Here is a 23,427-nt window from a genome sequence, read left to right on the forward strand (position 1 = left end):
CCTTATAAAAAAGTAACAGGATGTTTGTCTATGTGTTTGTCTGTGTGTTTGTCTGTGTGTTTGTATGTTTGTACCGAAGGATCTCACTAACCGCTGAACCGATCGGGTTCTCCTTAACAGGGTAAACAGGGTAGCTTCTAATAGGTCCCAGGAAGGTTTATAACTATTTTGGGGGAGGGTACCACAACCCTCCCAAGAGAAATCACAATAAATCGAATTTTTTTCTTCTCGAATAGAGACTCCTTCGTAACATTGCAAAGTATCGCAGAAATTTGATAGAGACTACTTCGCAACATTGCAAGGTATCGTATTATTTTTTAACAAGGATGACAACATCCATAAAAGCGGAGCTCTGAAACGGTAGGACAAACGGACATTAGCACTTGTATAATGTCAGAACTGAATAATCAGAATGCGAATGTATAAGAGTCAAAGCAAAATTGTAAGTATATTTGTTGAAAAACTGCTTGTTACAGGATAATGATTATGGACATACTTACATTTTTAGGACTTGATTATAGAGTTGCTTCGCTTATAATATTGTACTTTGTTGTCCCAGGAATCAGTATACCAAAAATCAGACCAATCGGATAATTAGGTCACATACAAATTTGTTGTTAAAAATGTAAAAAAAATCAACATGTTTAAAATGGACGTACGGACATTCTGGTAATGATTATAGAGTTGCTACGCTTTCTAATTCGTACCTAACTATTACAGGAATCACCATGCAAAATTTGAAATCGATAGGACAATTCTAACATGCCTAAATTAACGAAAAAAGGAATTTAAAAAAGTAAAAAAATCAACATGTTTAAAATGGACGTACGGACATTTTGGTAATGATTATAGAGTTGCTACGCTTTCTTAATCGTACCTAACTACTAAAGGAATCACTATGCAAAATTTGAAATCGATAGGACAATTCTAACATGTCTAAATTAACGAAAAAAGCTATCCGTGACGGACGGACGGACCGACCCTAATTATAGAAAAGCTTCGCTTTTAAAAACACCAAACATTTAAAGTGCCAAACAAATACAGTATGTTTTTTGAAAGCAATTTTACCCTACTTATAGTCATCAGAATTTAATGTTTAATGGCTTATTTTATTCGTTTTTTAAGACAGCTAATAGGACAACAAAAAACATTTCAGTTTTTATTTTAAAATTACAGTAAAAACTAAAATTAAAAACTTAGTTGTCAACATCTAAATTGGTTTTAGTGCATTTTGTTGGGGGACTATGCTGATTCATATTAAAACAAAAAAATGGGGGGTCAAAATTTTGGCCAAAAATCTCAAAATTGATTTTCAGTGGTCGACCTTGGGGAGCCACTACTCCGACCCTGGTTGAGATATGGTCTTCAAACTTTAATATGCCCAATAGTATGTGTATTGATTTTTAGCTCTAGATCTCAACTTTGAAGCGTTTTACAACCATTCTAGCAAAAACTTGAAAAATGGCTATTTTTTGTAAATTTCTTGCTGATCCGGAGAAAACGCAGGTTGGGGTGCCATGACGTTGTGTGTGTCACAACATTTCTTCGCGGATTTAAAAACTGTCTTGAAAAACGAAGAAAATTAGCTATTAATCTTTAAATTCTGATAACTATAAGTGAGGTAAAATTGCTTTCAAAAAAGTTCTCATAAAAAATAAATATTGTATAAGTAGCAAGAAAGAAAAAGTGGACAAAAGTAATTATAGAGCAGATGTTCATCGGAAATGAAATAGTTTTATTCTCAATTTTGAGAAAGCCCAATCTGTCCAGATTTTGTATCACTTTTAAAAGTGCGATTCCAGTTACGTCATATACGTTTCTGGAAAGAAAAAGGGAAGGGGGGAAGAAAATCTCTTCAAAAGAGATGGGAGAAAAGGGAAGAGATTTTCTTCCCCCCTTCCCTTTTTATATGACGTCACAAGAATCGCACTTTTCAAAAGTGATACAACATCGGGACAGATTGGGCTTTCTCAATTAACCCTCGACAAACTTTTCCTCTGATATTACCACTGCCCCTATAAAGATTTAGCACCCCTCTCGCCCCCCCCCCCCAAAAAAAAGCTTAGACGTCATTGGTTACAACTACTATTTCTACTGTTACAGTTTACTGTTTTTCTTTTTAACAATAATTCTTGGTATATTATTGCTGCACTACTTACAGAATTAAAGAAACAGTAATCACATCATTTTCTAAATAGCAGGGCTCGGCAGCTGCATCCATTCAACCAAAGTTTCAACAAGCTACATCAGTGCAACAATTTTGGACATCAGAAACCAACAATTTTCCATGAATAATATGATAAAAATCGGAAACTAATACCAGTTGTATTAGCCCTTCAGGGTCTATTAAAAGTTTTTTTAATTTAGATTTTTTCATCTTCAGAAAGCTGTCTATACTACGATACGATAAATAACTATTAGCTCTTTTTTATTTTTCAACCTCTTTTTATACTTTTTAAAATGACACAACAGCACACAATAGTTTTTTTTTCTATAATATTTTTTCACATGTATTGTATACATCCTTAGAAATGAATTTAGACATTTTACCACGAACATTTCTGGGCAAACCAAAGTGCAATCTTATGCAAAAATTTGAGGCTTGCGAATTTGCAAATTCATGTTAAACTTTGTGTGATAATGTACAATTAGTACACAACACAATGAGATGTTTGAATTACATTTAGTATATATTTAGCTTTCTAACAGTTAACTATGATTGAAAGTTGCAGAAATTTTGAAAAGTATTTAAATTAATATAGAAAATTTAATCTCAATGATATTTAAAGGAATTTTTTAAATTGAAATTTTTCAATCTAAAATGCATCTTTTAATAAAATGATAATTTTATTTCTACAAAAATAGACTTTGCTAATCCTATCATTGTTTTATTTTCATCAAGTCACAATAAAGCAGGAACTGTTAAATATATAATTCTTGCTTAGTAAAAGCTTAATAGTGCTTTAAATCTACAAAATTGACAATTACTATAGATTACTGGTCACATGCATATTTTAATTATTTTCATTTTCATACGAAAAAAAATTATAAAAATTCTCAATTGAAAAAAAAACAGCAGCTCCAGTCATGATACAAAATACAGAATACACCCTTCCAAAGTCATGGCAAAGACAAAGATTTATAAAGTAACATTAATTTGGGCGTACTAAGAAAAGTTTATTTGATTCTTTTACATATCTGGTAAGAAAATAGGCAGCTCCAACACCATGAGCAAACTCAATGAAAATTAATCTAAGTTAGAGAAATTTCATTAAAAGTTATTTAAATTCTGCTACTTTTAAAATAAGATATAAAGGGTGTTTTAAAAAAAAACCAATCGCCTCGCTTTTTTCAATATAAACCCTACAGTTTTGGTCAAAAACTAAAAAAAAATAACCCAATTCATGGTCGACTAAGACAATGAGAAAACAATATTGAATTTTGAATCTGCTCTCCTCTCCAGAGTTCTACAGATCGAGACCTAGCCCTTGTGTAGAAATTTTTTGATGGTGCATGTAACCTTTCTATAGACACCTTAACCAGGTTTCTAAATCAATACTAGCAAATTTGGCGTAAAAAAAGAAAGACCTGTCAAACATCGAGCTGTCATGTCTCAGTGTCTGTTTCTTTTTTGAAAAAAATGGCAAGGATTGAGTAATAAATCCGTTTAAGGTGACTATATGCTCTCTCCATATAGATAATTTTTTTTAAAACACCCTTTAGTAGTGCAGCTACTCTATAATTTGAACGTTAGAATCGGTATGGGAATTCTTTTGCAGGTTTTTGGCTGTAAGGGATTTTTATGTCTAAAGATTAGGGAAGCTTTTTTCTGATTTGTAATTTTTTCATATTTGGTGTTTTTGGTCTGAGTTTTCAAAATATTATGAATAATAGTACCAAAATTAAGTTTCCAGTCGTTTAGGGATTTTTGTTCATCTTTTTATTAATTTTTTACTTAATTTAATGTATATTTGATGTTTATGTTCTGATTTTCAAAAAATATTGAATAATAGTATGAAAATGAATTTTTCCCTCCGAAATTTTGTATTTCAGACCATTCATCAGATTTATTAGTATCCACTCTGTATGGTACCCCTGATATCCTGTTTGTTTTCTGGATATCCTTTTTAAATTTTGTATTATAGATCATTCATCAGATTTATTAGTATCCACTCTGTATGGTACCCCTGATATCCTGTTTGTTTTCTGGATATCCTTTTTAAATTTTGTATTTTAGATCATTCATCAGATTTATTAGTATCCACTCTGTATGGTACCCCTGATATCCTGTTTGTTTTCTGGATATCCTTTTAAAATTTTGTATTTCAGATCATTCATCAGATTTATTAGCATTCACACTGTATGTTACTTTGATATCCTGTTTGTTTCCTAGATATCCTTTAACATTTTTGTCCTCCTTGTATTTTAACAATTATTAGCAGAGAAGAAAGCTGTCAACTAAAATAATAAATTTTCAGAATGAAGTTGAACATATATCTGATTGTTACTCTGTTTGTCCTTCTTGGCAGCTGCTATGGAGACAGGTGATTTCAAACATTAAACATATATCTGATTGTTACTCTGTTTGTCCTTCTTGGCAGCTGCTATGGAGACAGGTGATTTCAAACTTTAAACATATATCTGATTGTTACTCTGTTTGTCCTTCTTGGCAGCTGCTATGGAGACAGGTGATTTCAAACATTAATCATAAATGAAAACTAGGTATTTATTGCATCGTATTATAGATAGTTTTCTCCTAATATTAAAATTAAAAATGATTTGGTTAAAACAGGTTTTGTTTGCCCTTGCTAACAAAACTGGTATTAGTTTTATGATTTATTTTTACATTCATAGAATATTGTCTGTAATATGATGCTATACATGATTTTTCATTATGTCTGAGAACCAATTCCAATCCAGCGGATATTAATCGGTTTCAAATCCATACTCAAATTTTTTTAAAAAATATACATACCAACATAAAAGGCTTTGAAAATTTTAATGTTTAATCTTTTTTGCAAAATAATCCAAAACTTTAAAAGCATCATCCCACTAAAGGGGTAGTTGCACGAAGTGCATTTAAACTTGAATTTAGTGAACTTCATATTGTTCCTGTTCAATAGTTTAAACTACATGTATAGGACACATATTTGAAAAAAATACAATTTTCTACCAGGTAGTTTTAAAATTATCAAAAAATCATATTTTTTGGTTATTTGCAACTTACATGGCTGTCCTATTTTCACAAAAACAGCATAATGGCTATTTTAGTGGTTCATAATTGTTTGTTATCTACTGAAATACAAAAATTTGTATGTTATATGGTAGGTATTCCTGTAACTTATGCTTACAATCAAACTTGTTAAATGCACTTCATGCAAATCCCTTTAATTGTATTTCATATATTTGATAAACATTAAATATGATTTTTCATTTTTATTTTAATTTACTTAATGAGAGAATTTTAATACAGGAATGCGAGATTATTTTTTGCCTCCATCAGTTCCTCTACTTCTACTAGTACAATGACAACAACAATCACAACCCAGACAGTTTGCTTCACTAGTGCCGCAATGGACGGCACTGGAGCCTCATTACCCGCTCTTACTGCCTGTAAAAGAAAAAGGAAATCTTTTGTTGATTTAGATAGTTCAGAATTAGATATGATGCCTACTAGAGTAGAAAGGTAATTTTATAAGAATTTACAGTTGAATTGTAATATCTATTTCCAGTATGGCTTTGAAACCAATGGATTAGAACTGGTTCTCAGCCATACTGAAAATCATGTATAGAATTAAAGACAATTTTCCACAAATATTAAAATGAAAATCGTGAAATTAAAACCAGTTTTCATTTTGATTCCGCGGAAAGCTGACTATATTAAGATGCAATATATAACTATCCCTTACCTTGCTCTAAAATTATTTTTAAAAGCAAAGCTTTTCTGTGGTAAAGTCAATCCATCCGTACTTCCATCTGTCAGTTCATAATGGATAGCTTATATCTTTAATTTGGCCATATAAGAATTATTCTATCGATTATAAACTTTTCATGATAATTCCTGTAACAGTTAGGTTCGATTTAGAAAGCGTAACAATAATCCTCCCACCCTCATATTTATATTTAATTTAATAATATTTAAGTATCTAGTTTATCAAATGTAAATCTTTGAAAAATTAATATTATTTTAGGGGGGAAAGACAAATGAAGATTTCCTCAAGTGAAGGAGAGAAAACTAACTACAGAAATGGTAAACTCTTTCTTTTGGTTACTTCAACCTCAACAATTACTGCCACTGCAACTTCAACAACAACCTCTTTCACAGGTTTTACTATTTAAAAACAACCTTTTGGATCTTGTGCAGTTTAAGGTAAAATGTTCCTGGTAGCGATTATTTCCAAAAATATATCAACTTCAAAGGCTGCTAGCCTCCAAACGGCTGAATGTACATGTCGTGCCCGCACACCATGTTAAGCTGAAATAGAAGAACTATAAATAGCCAAGATCCAATGATGCTCAAGGAAAGCGTCACTAAAGATAAAAACGCGCGAAATAAATCTTTTTAGTGCTTTTATGTGCGCTGCGAAATAACTAAACCAAAAATGTCAAGAAACTTTTTTTATCGGTTATAATTTTTTGCGAGCAAGGAACATTTTACCGTGATCTGCACTAGATGCATCTTTTTTGTTTAACAGATGGATAATTTTGCCAACATAAAACCAAAAATGTGAAGAAACTATCTTGGATATTCTTCTATTTCATATAATAAAGTTAATATAAAAATTCACATACTTTTTGGACATTCTTAAAAAATTATAAGTTTAACTATAAAGTTTATTAATATGATCCTTTTATTTCAGCAACACTTTCAATAACAGTTGCTTGCTCTCCTTCTGCTCTCCAAATGTGTGGTTAAAAAGATAATGCTATCACCATGTTGGTTCAGATGTTAAGTTTTGAAGATTTTTTGTTATGTTCTATTTTAATATGATTGATATTTATTTAATTTTAATTTTTAAATAATAAATGTTTATTTTGCTCCTATATTAATTTATTTGTTTTAACAGTTAAAATATTTTCAAGATTGAATATGTTTGGAGGGAAAAATTGTGCATGAGAAATATTACGTTTTTTCATCTTTTGAAATATCCAACAGAATTAATATTTTTTTCCATTATGACTTCGAAACTTTTAATATCCACTGGATAAGAAAAGGTTCTCAGATATACAAAAAGTCATAGCATTGTATGATTTCCATGACAATCTCTGAATATTAACAAGGATGACAACATCCATAAAAGTGAAGCTCAGAAACGGTAAGACCACAGTGCAAATGAAGGTGCTTTGACTTTTGTGACAGAACCTAAATTGGGACATAGTACATTTCATTACCCTAGGTTAGGTAATTTCATTTCACTTTTCAATAAAATCTAAAATGCAGCGGTTTTTCAGAAAATTAGATTTGAAAATTTCAAGTTTAATTTTCACCCACTAGGAGTTACTGCATAATTATGACAAGAAAAGCAAAAATTATTTATTCAAAATTTTGAACAACTTTGCTTTTATAAAGTTCTTCATAAAACCACTCCTGAAGTGAGTTAATTAATGGCCATTTTTATCAATTGCTTTGCTAAGGTCACGGAAATTCAGCCTTAAATAAATCATATATAGAGAGATTTTTTGACTGACTTTATAAAAGCAAAGTTGTTCAAAATTTTAAATAAATAATCTTTGCTTTTCTTGTCATGATTATGCGGTAACTCCTAGTGGGTGAAAATTGAACTTGAAATTTTTAAATTTAATTTTCTCAAAAACCGCTGCATTTTAGATTTTATTGAAAAGTGAAATGAAGTTACCTAACCTAGGGTAATGAAATGCACTATGTCCCAATTTAGGTTCTGACACTAAAGTCAAAGCACCTTCGAAGGCACTGTGAGACAAATGAACATCAACACTTATAAAGTGTAAAAACTAAATAATCAGAATATAATTGTAAATTGTAAACAAAATTGTAAGTAAATTTGTTGCAAAACTACCTTAATACAGTATAATGTTTAAGGACATACTTACATTTTAGGACTTGATCATAGAAATGCTCTGCTTATAAAATTGTACTTTGTTGTCCAATGAATCATTATTCCAAAAATCAGATCATATAATTATATCACATTAAAATTTGTTTTTTAAAAAGTTAAAAATCAACATGTATTAAATTAACGTATGGACTTTCTGGTAACGATTATAGAGTTGTTACGCATTCTAAATCGAACCTAAATACTACTAGAATCACCATCCAAAGTTTAAAATCGATAGGACAATTCTAACATGCCTAAATTAACAAAAAAAGCTATCATTTCAGACGAACGGACCCTAATTATAGAAAAGCTTCGTTTTTAAAAACCATAAAATCAATACCAGGGTTTTATCTTTTTAATTTCCTGGAAATATTCCTGGAAAGCTGTCTATAATATGATGAGATAAATAACTATTATCAATTATAGAGGCAATAATTATGAACTTATTTTGAGTACAACTAGTAACTGATTAAAGTTTTGCAGTAAAATAATCCTTTTTAAAAGCGAAGCTTTTCTATAATTAGGGTCGGTCCGTCCGTCCGTCCGTACGTCCGTCCGTCCGTCACGGATAGCTTTTTTCGTTAATTTAGACATGTTAGAATTGTTCTATCGATTTCAAATTTTGCATGGTGATTCCTTTAGTAGTTGGGTACGATTTAGAAAGCGTAGCAACTCTATAATCATTACCAAAATGTCCGTACGTCCATTTTAAACATGTTGATTTTTTTACTTTTTTTAAATAGCTTTTTTCGTTAATTTAGGCATGTTAGAATTGTCCTATAGATTTCAAATTTTGCATGGTGATTCCTGTAATAGTTAGGTACGAGTTAGAAAGCGTAGCAACTCTATAATCATTACCAGAATGTCCATACGTTCATTTTAAACATGTTGATTTTTTACATTTTTAACAACAAATTTGTATGTGACCTAATTATCCGATTGGTCTGATTTTTGGTATACTGATTCCTGGGACAACAAAGTACAATGCTATAAGCGAAGCAACTCTATAATCAAGTCCTAAAAATGTAAGTATGTCCATAATCATTATCCTTTATCAAGCAGTTTTTCAATAACTTTACTTACAATTTTGCTTTGACTCTTATACATTCGTATTCTGATTATTCAGTTCTGACATTATACAAGTGTTAATGTCCGTTATTCCTACCGTTTCAGAGCTTCGCTTTTATGGATGTTGTCATCCTTGTTCATAGTCAAATCATATAAAAAAAAATTCGGTTTAACCTCTGTAACTAAACGTTTAATGCTGGCTGAAAAATAATATTACTAGTAGTAGTTTCTCAATTACTACATATATATGCAACTTAGTTAGACCGTTTATTTGACTATTCTTGATATTTTTCGGAGTTATTTCTATATCTATGTCTGGCAATTTATGGATGTTATCGTCCTCGTTTAGTCATTAAATAGAAATATTAAAGTAATATAGTACAGGCTTTTACAGTTAGGGAGTTGAATCCATTTTTATAGAAGCAGAAATATAATCTATGATTATGGTTTGGACCCTCTAAAACTGTAATCTACCTTTCCACTTTCCCCTCTCTTGGTGAAGATATCTTCAACGTCGATACGATTTTTGAAATGTAAGATTCTACTTTCCCTTCTCTTAGTGAAGATATCTTCAACGCCGATACGATTTTTGAAATGTAATATTTCACTTTCCCCTCTCTTGGTGAAGATATCTTCAACGCCGATACGATTTTTGAAATTTAAGATTCCACTTTTGTCTCTCTTGGTGAAGATATCTTCAACAATAGAGACAAAAGTGAAATCTTATATTTCAAAAATCGTATCGACGTTGAAGATATCTTCACCAAGAGAGGGGAAAGTGGAAAGGTAGATTACAGTTTTAGAGGGTCCAAACCATAATCATAGATTATATTTCTGCTTCTATAAAAATGGATTCAACTCCTTAACTGTTTTATTTAGGAGTACTGTAAATACAAACAAATAGTTTACTTTTATTTTAAAACAATGTTTTTCTATAATTAGTCTGAAAGGATAGATCTCATCGTCAATTTTAGCATGTTAGAATTGTCCTACCAATTTCAAAGTCGCTTTATTCTAAACTACAGCTACGCCCCTAGAGGCCTCTAGTGGCACTGTAAATGTTTTTTTTTTATTTTGAAATATGTCTATGTTGCGTTTCACGTTTATGTTTCGTTGAACTCTCTTTGTTAAATCGAGAAACGTAATTTTTTTTTTGATTTTTTGTGATTTCTCTTGGGAGAGTTGTGGTCCCCTCCCTCAAAATAGTTATAAACCTTCCCGGGGCCTATGAGAATCTACCCTTTTAAGGAGAACCCGATCGGTTCAGCGGTTAGCGAGATCCTTCGGTACAAACACACAAATACAGAGACAAACAGCCATCCTGTTACTTTAGTATAAGGATTTTTCATATCTTTTCGGTGTTTTTGGTCCGATTTTCACAATGTTTGTTGGTAATAGCATCTAAATATAGCGTAGTATTAGGGGATTTTTCTGTCTGTAGATGAAAGGAAAAGTAACTTTACCTAAAAAAAGTTCTTATATAAAAAAGTATGTCTTTTTGTGTGTACCTAAGCTAAGGATTATTATTTTTACCAGTATATAACCACCCACCACCCTCCCAAGAAAACCCACCTTCTAAATTTTTCTTTACGGTGAAGTATATCATAGGTCCTGCCTGGGAAGGTTTATAACATTTATAACATTGAGCTAATTCGCCTTCCCAACTATCAGACTAAACTGGACGTAGGTTATAGAGTAGCTATGCGACTAATATTCATAAAATTAATACTAATATCGCTGTCTAGCGTTTATTAAATATTAGGGGCTAAATATGAATAGATAAATATAATGAACATAAAATCCTAACCTTAGATATCAGCTAGAATGGGCCTCTATTGCTCATTGACCAAATGCAAATGCATAAGATTTAATGGCAAAAACAAGACTAGCTGAAATTAGGTTAGCACTCAGTATTTATACATTTATGAGAGCATTCCAGTCTTCTCTTTGCCTTCATGAATGTATAAACACAATTATATTAATCAGCATTCAAACATTACATAGTTGGAATACCGATTTTACTTTTTCCATTATATCCATAATGAATATTTTGATAAAACTCAATCAAGAAAGCAATATTCTATTCTATATGTACTTTTTGGAAATATAAAAACAGTTCCTATGCTATAAATGATTTAAGAGCTAGGTGGTAAAATTTATTCGCAAGTAAAGTTTAAGTAATTTTTTCATAAACTCATAAATAACAAGAGTAATTTCTTTCAGTTTTAATTCAGTAGGTGTTAATGAGTTTTTAAAAACTGTTTTTGTTGCTTATTTAAGGTTAGGTTAAGTAAAGCAATTTTGAAGCGCTCCATAAATTAATCAAAAATTATACTAATCAAAGTAGGCTGCAGCTGCTGGACAGTTACACTTGACCCATTCTTTCTGGTTTCTCCTTCTTTTCAGAAGATTTTCATTCTTTTTCTTGAATTTTATCAAGCAACAAAAAGGACAGCTATATTATTGTTTTGTTTCTCAAATTATAGTTGCCTATTAATCAGAGATATAGGGATGGGTAAATAAGCAATTAATTAATTTTCAGAGTTCTAACTTTATTTCTAGAAAACCAGATCTACTTTGATAAACAAATAGCAAAGTATTAATGTTTTATAAATTTTATAAATAGGTAATGTGTACTATTGTTTGATTGCACTTTTTGTTAACGGGAACAATTGCCAATTGAGATATTAGATTTAGAGTAAATATGGTAAATAATTCGGTGATTCCTAATAAAAAAAAGACATATTTGTACATTTCAAACTGTCTAATTTCACAAAGCGAATTGAAACTATGGCTTATACAAAACTATAAAATTTTCATGTTATTTTATAGTTATATTTTAATCTCAGATTTAAAGTTTCCAACAATATTATTAAAATTGATAAGAAGATATTTTGAAAGTAAGATATAAAATCTGACAGACGGATAAACAATGGAAATTTCAAATTTTTTAGTAACTCTATTGCACAGCTAGGACTTCTAAGATAAAGGTCATGCAATCAAAAGGTTGGTTGTCTATAAGGCGAATGAACACTTTACACCGCAATTAAGATGCGGAAAGGTCTAGAACCTGAAGCAACCCCAAGCCTAGACACCTAGATCATTATCAACTTTTTTTTGGTAAAATCTGCATACCAAAATAACTTTAAATTATTTAATTTATACCTAGCTCTATAATGTTCAACATCTAATAACTATCTATAATACAAAGTAGAACGATGTCTGTCTGGCTGTCTGTCCGTCCATATGTTTGTCCGTCCGTTTGTCCCTTAAGATCTTGGTAACCACTGAACCAATTGGATTCTACTCTTCAGGGAATATACCTACTGGTTCTGTGGTGGTTTAACCCCCCCCCCCCAAAAAAAAAAATATCCCTCCCCCAATTTTATATTTTTTAGAAAATTAATAGAACAATGCACTATAGTGTCCAATATCTAGTAACTATACCTCTACACACTATACCTCTATTATGAATACAACAAAGCATTATAGTGTCCAACATCTAGTAACTATACCTCTACACACTATACCTCTATTATTAATACAACAAAGCATTATAGTGTACAGCATATAGAAACTATACCTCTACATACTATACCTCTATTATTAATACAACAAAGCATTATAGTTTACAACATCTAGTAACTATACCTCTACACACTATACCTCTATTATTAATACAACAAAGCATTATAGTGTAACATATAGAAACTGTACCTCTACACACTATACCTCTATTATAAATACAACAAAGCATTATAGTGTACAAAATATAGAAACTATACCTCTACACACTATACCTCTATTATAAATACAACAAAGCATTATAGTGTACAACATATAGAAACTGTACCTCTACACACTATACCTCTATTATAAATACAACAAAGCATTATAGTGTACAACATATAGAAACTATACCTCTACACACTATACCTCTATTATAAATACAACAAAGCATTATAGTGTACAACATATAGAAACTGTACCTCTACACACTATACCTCTATTATAAATACAACAAAGCATTATAGTGTACAACATATAGAAACTATTCCTCTACACACTATACCTCTATTATAAATACAACAAAGCATTATAGTGTACAACATATAGAAACTGTACCTCTACACACTATACCTCTATTATAAATACAACAAAGCATTATAGTGTACAACATATAGAAACTATACCTCTACACACTATACCTCTATTATAAATACAACAAAGCACTGTTGTGTCTGACATCTATTTAGAAACCATAATTAATTTGTTCAACAATTCAGAGGTTTGAACAAAAATTTCGTATAAATCTCAAATCCTAAAATACAGGATGCTTTGCTTAAAACGGAAAAACTTACATTTTAAGACTTTTAAGCCTTGCTTATAACATTATACCTAACTTCTGGAAATTCATATTTCAAAAAACATTTGAATTATATGTGTTATATTATATAAAAAAAATAAAGTAAATTTTATTTAAAGTTGTCATACGGCTTTTCTGGTAAAGATAATATTTTCTATGCCTTAAAAATTGTACCTAACTGTTACAAGAATCATCATGCAAAGTTTGAAATGGAAACGACAATTCCAATATTCCAAGCTTAAAGGTAAGATCTATCCATTACGGATAGACAGATTTACTGACCATGAATTTAGAAATGCTTTGCTTTAAAAAAACATTTATATATTTAATTCAATTATCCAATTATTCCTTATGCTACAATTTATATTGCTTCGTGTTAGAATGAATTATCAGCAATGCAGAAATTATCAATTGTTTTGTGCAATAAATTAATAATACTAAAATTAGATCCCACTCTCTGCTGAGAAAACTGAGAACTTGACTAATGTTCATAATTGCACCGAGGAAATTGAAAGAAAAATGTTCATGAATGCACTGTTATTGTAACCAAGCGATAGTTTTGTTTGTCGGTGTATTTTTGGATTAGTAAAGTACTGGCAGGTGCAAACTGCACATTTTATATTTGCACATTCTTCGTTAATATAAATATCTTAGTACAATGTACTATATGATATCTAAATCAATAACATTTAATGAAAAAAAGAAGTTTTTTTATTTTAATAAATTAAAATCAAGAGTTTTTCGTGTACCTGGCAACTGTAGCATCCTGCTTCCTGAATTTAAATTGACATAAAATCCACATTTTCTTATAGGCCATTTTTAAAACAGGAAATGTTTGAAAAGTCGATTTTTTCAGCCGTTGTCAATAATAAACCGCCATTTTTAAAAGCGAAGCTTTTCTATAATTAGGGTCGGTCCGTCCGTACGTTCGTCCGTAACGGATAGCTTTTTTCGTTAATTTAGGCATGTTAGAATTGTCCTATCGATTTAAAATTTTCCATGGTGAATCCTTTAGTAATTAGGTACGATTGAGAAAGCGTAGCAACTCTATAATCATTACCAAAATGTCCGTACGTCCATTTTAAACATGTTGATTTTTTTTACTTTTTTAACAACAAATTTTTATGTGTTCTAATCATCCGATTGATCTGATTTTTGGTATATTGATTCCTGGGACAACAAAGTATAATGTTATTAGCGAAGCAACTCTATAATCAAGTCCTAAAATGTAAGTATATCCATAAACATAATCCTGTATAAAGCAAATTTTCAACAAATTTACTTACAATTTTGCTTTAACTCTTATACATTTATATTCTGATTATTCAGTTCTGACACTATTCAAGTGTTAATGTCCGTTTGTCCTACTGTTTCAGTGCTTCGCTTTTATGGATATTGTCATCCTTGTTTATATTGCAACTAAAAAGTATATAAAAAATTTAAAAATTAGGGCTAATTTATTGAGAAAATTTAAGGAAGTATTATTAGATTATGCTCCTTATTTATTTTTTCAAGTTTTTAAAGTTTTTCATCATTTTTAAAATTAATTTCAATGTTAATGAATTTTAATAACTTTGTTTTAAATGTATCTTAATATCTTTTTTAGTTAAGAAGATAGTATGAGGGGGGGGGGGAAGGCGTAGAGCCGACTATCTCTCAGGGAAAAGGGACTTTGAATAGCCCGTTGGCCTCCAGAAAAAAAGTTAAGAAAAGATTTTCAAGATAATTGGTCTTAAAGGCATCATCTTAATTTTATCATGAATAAGATTTATTTCAAAAACTTTAGCAAAGTCGTAGAATTTATATTAAAATCTTTTTTGTTTTTATATAGTTACTCTTTTGCTTTAGATATTTTTGTCAAATCTTTTCTTAGGTCGAATAGTATTGACAATTAGAAAATAACTTTTTAGGAACTTTTTTAATATAGATATATGCAAAGTTGTTAGGACTAAAAAATTAAGAAATAAAACTAATTATGTCAAAAAGAACCTTATGTAAAATTATAAAATTTGGAGTCTAATATATCTTATAATGATGTTTAATGCCATAGTAATTTTTCGTTCTCTTTTAAATCTATTTTAATCAATTTAGTTTAAAAAATAAAGTGAGAGTCCTTTATTTTACTAGATGACCACAAAAAAACTTCTTGTTCTCCTTAAAAAGTGATTAATTTGGATAAAATAGTACTATGCTGAGTTACATTTTTATTGCTTAAAAACAAAAAATAACCCTGCCAAAAAAAAATTCAAACCTATAAACCTAGAGTTTGGGAATTTAAAAAAAAGGAGAAACCCTGTTAAAATATATAGTTAAATTGTCAATATATTGAAGATGTGTCGATATGATGTCAGTCATGACATAGCAATGTAGTGAACGTAATTGTCATTTGAATAAAATTTTAATTAATAGTGGTCCTAAAGGGTGAGCAAAAAAAAATGCGTACCTTTTTAAAATTGAAATTGCGCGGCTTGTGTTAATAGTAGAAAAATGTAACGCATATCGTTAGAACCACTATGAAGTCTATTTTTAGGAAATATAACTACGATTCCTGTGCTACGCATGATTTAGGAGCTACTTGTTAAAATGTCCCAACTGACTTAAAACTTGACTTGCGAGTAAATTTTGGGACATTTTACCATCTGGCTCCCAAATTATGCGTAGCACAGAAACCGTTCAAATATTTCCAAAAAATACAGTTCATAGCGGTTCTAACGGTATGCGTAACATTTTTCTACTATCAACACAAGCTGCGCAATTTGAAATTAAAAAATGTAGGCATCTCTTTTTGCAAAATATCTTCTCTAATTTTTAGTTATATTTTAAAATTTACTCGCAAGTCAAGTTTTACATCAGTTGGGACATTTTAACACGTAGCTCCCTAACTATAAGTAGCAGAGGAAGTGTTCTTATATTTCCAAAAAATAGACTTCATAGCGGTTCTAACGATATGCATAACATTTTTCTACCATTAACACAAGCCGTGCAATTTGAATTTTAAAAAGGTACGCATTTTTTTTTGCTCACCCTTTAGCTAAATGGATAAATTATTACTTGGATGTGACACTATATTTTCATGTTCTCTAATCGATAGAAACTCAAAGCTGGATAAAATCACGATCTCCCCTCCCCTATCCACCCTCTTTACCCCCTTCCATTCTACTTGTTAAACAAACTGACCAATGTATGAAACCTAAATTGACGACAATTTTCCCTTGTCATAATATCCACGTATATTCTATATCCATTCCTGGCTGTCATAATATCGACACTCTATTACTACATACACCATTTTATAACCGGGAAGATTCAATTATCCCTTTCCAGGATTGGTCAAACAATGATTTGTCACCAAATTAAGTCATGATCATTCTACTACTTTTTTTAATGGATTTATTATTACTTGGATCTTACACTAGATTATCATGTACTCAAATAAAGTGAAACTTTTAGCTGGCTAAAATAACGATCTCCCCCATCCACCCTCTTTACCCCCTCCCCTTCTACTGGTTGAACGAACTGACCAATAAGTTTTGTCCATATTAGAACGAAAATTTTTCTCCTGTCATAATAATCACGTATATTCTTTATCCATTATACTACATCAATACATTATTTCAGAATGAAGGTTTTATTAATCATAACATTGGTTTTAGTTCTATCAGGTTGCCAAGCAAACAGGTAATTTTAATTAATGTTTTGTTTATCTAGAGAATACTTTCTTGCATTAACAAATATATCTAGTAAGTTCTACACTAAATAAGTTATATGCAGTGGTGGCATGTACAGGGTTTTGTCAGGGGGGAGCGCAATGAGCAACTATAAATTTTCAAAACACCTTTAAACCTCCTTAATTTTGCTGAGGAGTTGGATTAAACACCTTTTGCACGCCTCAGTTTATATGTGTGAAAATTTTCAACTTGGAAATTTTTTTCCTGATGACTTTATTTTGCTAAAACTAAGAAAAATTTTAAATGTATGTTTAATATAAAGTCTACAAAAAAAGTTAACTGTAATACCCAAATATTGGTAATAAAAAATGTAATAAATATTTATTATTAATTTTTTTAAAAAATAATTATATATTTTGTACTTTAATGAATTACAACAGGATGTTTTTCAAAATTCAAATATTTTTATACATTTCTTGGAAAAATTAATATTGTTTTAAAAATCTAATTAAAAGCAGTTAAAGGGATAGTTGCAAGAAATGCATATAACGAGTTTGTGTACTTAGATTATTGAACAGGCAGTTTTAGTTTTCCCTCCAAAAAAGTCTAGTTTGTGACGACAAAAGTGAAATTTTCAGTTACAAGAATATATAGTTTTGTACTACAATAAATAACAAACAATCAGTCATTAATAAAATAGTTTTCTGTTTTTATGAAAGCAAGACTGCCATATAAGTTGCATATGTCACAAGAATATGATTTTACAGTCTTAATATTTTTAATAATTGAAATTTTGTCAAATATTTGCCCTATGAATGTAATTTAAACCAATAAATAGGAAAAACTATTAAGTTCACTAAATTCAATTTTAAATGCATTTTGGGCAACTAACCCTTTAAAGATATTCCTACTAGAAAAAAACTATTTCATGAAAAATATCTTTTCAGGAATGCCAAGTTTTTCAAATTTTTCAAGTTTTTTGTTGTTATAACATCATCAACATCTACTAGTACAACAACTTCAATACAATCCACAATGTCCATATGCTACAATTCAGGAGATTCCAAAACTCCTCTTACTACAGCTTGCTCAGGAAAGAAAAGAAAGAGAAGAAGTGCAGAATATTTGGATGACTTTACTAACATAGTTGATCCTAGTCAAGTTCAGAGGTTGGTATCATTGGATGAAAAATGTCCCTCTAAAGCATAGATAGACAATTTGGCCAAATTGTAATGACAGCTACCAATTTTCTAGCCCTATAAGTAGTATAAAAAAGATAACAAAATGCACAAAAAAAGTTTCCTATTTTCAGCACAATATTAAATTGAGAACTTTTTCAATGACTTCAATTAATAGGTCATTTAATAAAATCATACCCTCTTTGATTTGGATCTGAAAAGAACTTTTAGGTGTAAGAATGGTCAGCATTAAGAATTACGACATTCAAGATTTTTTAAATCCTGATTTTCCACGACATAAAGCTGAAAACAAGGCTTAATTCATTTTTATAAACTTTAAATTTTAGGGTATTATTTATCAAAATGTCATATTTTAAAGTTAATCTGGACGTATAAACTTTGACATATAAAATAAAATCAACAGCTATATAAAGTTTTATATTATTATATTAAGTTAAAATCCCATCTGTTCATTATTAAAGTACTAATTCAAAGCTTTAATTGTAGATTTCTTCTAAAATAGAGCATTTCTTAAGATTATTTTTCCATACATGCATTTTATATTTTTAAATCAAGCGTTTTGAAAACAAGAGCGGATTTGGATTTTTTACACCAAACACTCTAAATAATGAACAAAAAGTGAGCAACTTTATCATATTTTTATTAATACTTCTCCATCCTTTATAAGATACACAAGTATGCTACTATATTTAAATCTTGGCACAAAATTTTATATTTACTTTCTTCAAAGTTACTGATTTTTGAGCTTTGCATCTGGAGATACCGTCATCCTTGTTTAATTATGTTTGTTTCATTTCTCAAGTGGAAGTTAAATTATGATATTTGCAAATAAGGGCAATCTGTTATAAGATGCTAAAAGAAAAATTCATTAACATGATGAATTACTAAAAATGACTGTCAAAAAATAACTAACAAATATGTAGAAAACAATAGCTCATTTATTTACTTTTTATTTGAAGAGAAATATTTAATTATCATACTTGTGAAAAATGATATTTTAAAGAAGTTGTCCATTAAATCTTTAAATCTTTTGTTGTTTTGTTTTCATAAAAAAATTATCAATTATGAAATTTTAAAAAAGAAATATTAATATTTTTAAAGGACCTAAAGGCCAGCGCCGAATTATAGTTTTAGGATGTAGTTAAATACTTCCTTTAAATAAAAATTACACCAAAGAATGCAAAAAAAATTAAAAATTAAAAATTTAAATCTTAAATTTGTGATTTTTATATATTATGAGAGGCATGTTTAACTATACAATAACATTAGCTTATATCTCAATCCTAAGTCAATACGTTTCTCCATGGTCAGCGGAGAGGATGGAGTAAAATCATTGGGGGGGGGGGGGCGTATATCTTCATATAAGCCAGCTGGGTGAAACATTTAAATTAAGGTATGAGAGAATCTTCCACAATATCCACACGTATTCTCTATCCATCGCTGCACTAGTTATTGTCATTATCCTTGTTTTTTTCTATAACTGCTTTTTCTTTAAGGTCTGATGAAGAATTATTATCCAGCTCCAATGAGAAGCAATCCTACAGAGAGGCAAGAAAGATTTTTTTCTTGCCAACTTCAACCTCAACTATAACTGCTACAGCAACAACTACAACTACTAGTTATACAGGTTTACAAATGTTTTTGTTTAATAAGTCCAGGGGTCGTGATTAAGCAAATTAACTCCATTTGAAATTACTGAAACTTTGGATGTTTTTGTGGTGTACTGTTGGCGTAAAACCTGTTTTGTGTTGTAACTAATGGGATTTGGGTAAGAAAGTTGGGGGTAAAGAAGAAAGTGGGTTGTAGGGAATTTTTTAACATAGAATTGTTTGTCAGAATCTTAATCCCTTGTCCCTGACTAAGTCTATTAATTGAATTCTTGAAGACATTTTAAAATTAAACAAATTCAAATCCTTTCTTTTCATTATATGTACAAATCCTGCTTCATTCTTAAATAGTAGCCAAGCCTGTAGCTAAGTCGACCCACCTAACTTTCCATTTAAGTTTTAAGAAGTGAAAAAAAAACATATCGGGGTCATTTCTTTCTAGGGGCAATTTATCTTGAAAGGGTGGAGGAACCTTCCCCAAAAATGCTTTAAAAACTTCCCAGAACCTATTCTGTAATGGAGAACCATATCGGTTGAGCAGTTAGCAAAATCCTTTGGTACACACAGACAGACAAAGATCCTGTTTCTTTAAGATAAAGATTTAATTATTTAAAATGTGCATTTCTCTTTCCATTTTCTCTTGAAGGTAATAGAAGTATTAGAGGTTTAGTTTTAAAGTAGGAAATCAAGTAGGAAATGAAAATATGAGTTTTTATCTTTAATATAAGTTTTTATTGTTTTAGTATATTTTCAAGAGAACAAGGATGACAACATCAATCAAAGCTAAGCTCTAAATCCAGAAAGAAGGACGAACGAACAATAACTTTTGTAGAGTGTTATAACTTATTAAATAGAACATAAATTTTTAATTTAAACGAAATTGTACTTAAATTTGTTGCAATATTTCATAATTATATATCATACAAAATATGTTGTCAAAAAAAGTTGAAAGCTGCATGTTTTTTAATGGACTTATGGACTTTATTATAACGATTATATAATTGCTTTGCTTTCTAAGTCGTACTTAACTGTCATATCTAGGAATGCAAAGTTTGAAATCGATGGGACAAATCTAACATGTCTTAATCAACAAAAAGAGCTAATTTTCATAAATGCAAGATTGAACGGACCTAATATTATTATAAAAGTTTCGGTTTTAAAAATGTGTGACAGGATTTAAATTAATATGATTTTTTTTTTATTTTTCAGCCACCCTGTCCCTGACTGTCGCCTGTATTCCGAACATGATTTCTATGTGTGGATGATAGGATAACATTTCAATTATTTTATGTATATTAATCTTTCTTATAGTTTTGTTATTTATATATTATATCTTCATAATTGCAATTTGAATAGATATTTTCTGCAAACTAATTTTTAACCAATTTTTTTTGAAAGCGAAGCTTTTCTATAATCAGGGTTCCTATTAAAACTTTGTACAATGACAAAAATAGAAGCATCTCTATAATCAAGTCCAAAAAATGTAGGTATGTCTTAAAATAAACAAATTTACTTACAATTTTGTTTATATTTCATACATTAATATTCTGCTTATTCAGTTTTGACACTCTACAAGTGTTAATACTCGTAAGTCCTACGATTTTAGTGCTTCTCTTTTATCGATGTTGTCATCCTTGTTTCTTATAAGCTTATTATTTTTTGAAAGTTATTTTTTGTAAAAGAGCTTGGTTTTGGTTTGGAGGAAAAATAATAAATATTTTGTTATTAAGTCAAGGGTTTATCAAGCTTGTGAAATGTACTTGCAGAGCTACCTTATAAGTGTCTGTCTGTCTGTCATCCCACTCGCATCACTTACTTTACATTCACCTCTTTTTTCCCCAATTTTTTTCTCTCATGTCTTATTATTAATCTTTTAATGATTGACCATTTATTTTGCTTATTTCATTCCAAACATTTTCGCTTCTATTGGACATACTCGACCTTGTTTTTATATTTATGATGATGATCAGTAAAAATGCATATTCTGACAAATAATAAATCGCTAATTCAATTTTATAATTCTAGTTGTGAAATATTCTTCTTGATATAAATCTCTTATTCTTTAAATGTAACAATAATCCTATTATTTTGTATTAAGGTTTTTTTTTATCTGTAACTCAAGATCTCAATTACAACAAAACTTTTGAGTTCTCTATTTTAGTTAGGCCCTCTGATGGTTTTAGGCTATTTTATTTCCAGACATTGGGATGGTTTTAAGATATTTTCTAGCCTCAATCTGCCCCTTCGAAAACAATGTCCCTAGATGCTAAAGGTGCAGCCACTAGTATACTTAAACAACAAGTTATCAAATTTAAAAAGGCTCGGCATCCACACTTGCAACCTAGGTCGCATTCAGCCGCAAGGTTTGCAGGAGCAACGCTGCATACTAAGCCACTGAATAATAATTAATAGCCATATTAAGCCTCGCTGAGTTTAACAACCCCCAGCCGCAGCCACCCCAGTCATGCGACTTTTTAAAAGCTGTTGCTGATGCACACAATAATGCTGCTTTAATAAAGGTGCAGTTGCTGCTAGATTCTAGAAAGCTGTGCGGCATGTAGATGCAACCATATACTCGTTCTAAGCCAAACTCTACCTCAGCCACTCTTTGCAACAGTCGAAAATTTTATTTTGTACCCGCCCCCCCCCCCCCCCTCCCTAAAAAATAATTTATTACTTCTAACACTCTCCACGTTTTTATTATAGAGGTGCTTTGCTTTAACATTGTGCCTTATTTTAGTACTAGTTACTTCGCCCTTAGCGTTTAGGGGAGGCGAGGGAGGTCAAGTAAAACCTTAAACCACCCCAAGATATTTCTAAAGCTAAAAGGGGAAGTACAACCAATAATTCGGACCAGCAATTTTTTGTGTTGCTAAAATAGGCAAAATCGCATATTTTACCAGAGATCTAAAGGGATAAAACAATGGCCCACAAATTGATGTACATCCCCAATGATAATACACATAACTACGAAACAGCGTAAAGTGGCACCAAAAACATGACGTCATACAATAAAGTTGCCCAATGAGAGGCCAGTCTACACTGTAATTGACCAATGGTAAAATTTATGCTGGCCTCTCATTGGTTATTTTATCGTATGACGTCATTTTTTTGGTGCCACTTTACGCTGTCTTCAAAACTACCCAATCTGGTTGAAACGCTTGGACATTTAACCTAATGAACCAACCAATCAAAATTCAATAAAAGTCCCTAAAGTTGTTATATAAATAACATGCACACACTAAAGCATTATAAATTGTAATTATAATCATAGACGTCCAAGGGGGGGGGGTAATGGGGTGATTACCCCCCCCCCCCCCCAAAGTTTTGGATTTTTAATTTTTACCCCCCAATAAAAAAAATGCCTGTATGAAATAAAGATTACCCCCCCCCCCCTAAAAATGAGCTTGGGGGTGCCGTAGGCAACCCCAAAAATTTTATTTT

General features: G+C 30.4%; 2 protein-coding genes across 2 annotated transcripts; both read left to right on the plus strand.

The window, feature by feature from the left end:
* Window positions 1–4,384: 4,384 nt before the first annotated feature.
* On the plus strand, window positions 4,385–7,044 carry LOC145332355 (uncharacterized). Its single transcript, XM_080177360.1, has 4 exons — window positions 4,385–4,544; window positions 5,474–5,686; window positions 6,192–6,325; window positions 6,861–7,044. The coding sequence occupies exons 1-4, from the start codon at window positions 4,480–4,482 to the stop codon at window positions 6,914–6,916; spliced, it is 468 nt and encodes a 155-aa protein (XP_080033486.1). The 5' UTR covers window positions 4,385–4,479; the 3' UTR covers window positions 6,917–7,044.
* A 10,087-nt stretch (window positions 7,045–17,131) lies between these two features.
* LOC145332366 (uncharacterized) lies at window positions 17,132–21,353 on the plus strand. Its single transcript, XM_080177369.1, has 4 exons — window positions 17,132–17,187; window positions 18,125–18,346; window positions 19,873–20,003; window positions 21,193–21,353. The coding sequence occupies exons 2-4, from the start codon at window positions 18,213–18,215 to the stop codon at window positions 21,246–21,248; spliced, it is 321 nt and encodes a 106-aa protein (XP_080033495.1). The 5' UTR covers window positions 17,132–17,187; window positions 18,125–18,212; the 3' UTR covers window positions 21,249–21,353.
* The last annotated feature ends 2,074 nt before the right edge of the window (window positions 21,354–23,427 follow it).

The sequence above is a fragment of the Acartia tonsa genome, chromosome 1 (genome assembly GCF_053477335.1).
Source record: "Acartia tonsa isolate MP-2025a chromosome 1, ASM5347733v1, whole genome shotgun sequence".
In the NCBI taxonomy this organism is placed as follows: domain Eukaryota; kingdom Metazoa; phylum Arthropoda; class Copepoda; order Calanoida; family Acartiidae; genus Acartia; species Acartia tonsa.

What these genes read in the sequence shown, in the direction of transcription:
- LOC145332355 (XM_080177360.1), top strand. Translation starts at nt 4,480, where the DNA reads ATGAAGTTGAACATATATCTGATTGTTACTCTGTTTGTCCTTCTTGGC. An exon ending in GGCAGCTGCTATGGAGACAG is followed by an intron (nt 4,545 to 5,473) that starts GTGATTTCAAAC and finishes ATTTTAATACAG; the next exon opens with GAATGCGAGATTATTTTTTG. An exon ending in AACAACAACCTCTTTCACAG is followed by an intron (nt 6,326 to 6,860) that starts GTTTTACTATTT and finishes CTTTTATTTCAG; the next exon opens with CAACACTTTCAATAACAGTT.
- LOC145332366 (XM_080177369.1), top strand. Translation starts at nt 18,213, where the DNA reads ATGTCCATATGCTACAATTCAGGAGATTCCAAAACTCCTCTTACTACA. An exon ending in GATCCTAGTCAAGTTCAGAG is followed by an intron (nt 18,347 to 19,872) that starts GTTGGTATCATT and finishes TTTTTCTTTAAG; the next exon opens with GTCTGATGAAGAATTATTAT. An exon ending in TACAACTACTAGTTATACAG is followed by an intron (nt 20,004 to 21,192) that starts GTTTACAAATGT and finishes TTTATTTTTCAG; the next exon opens with CCACCCTGTCCCTGACTGTC.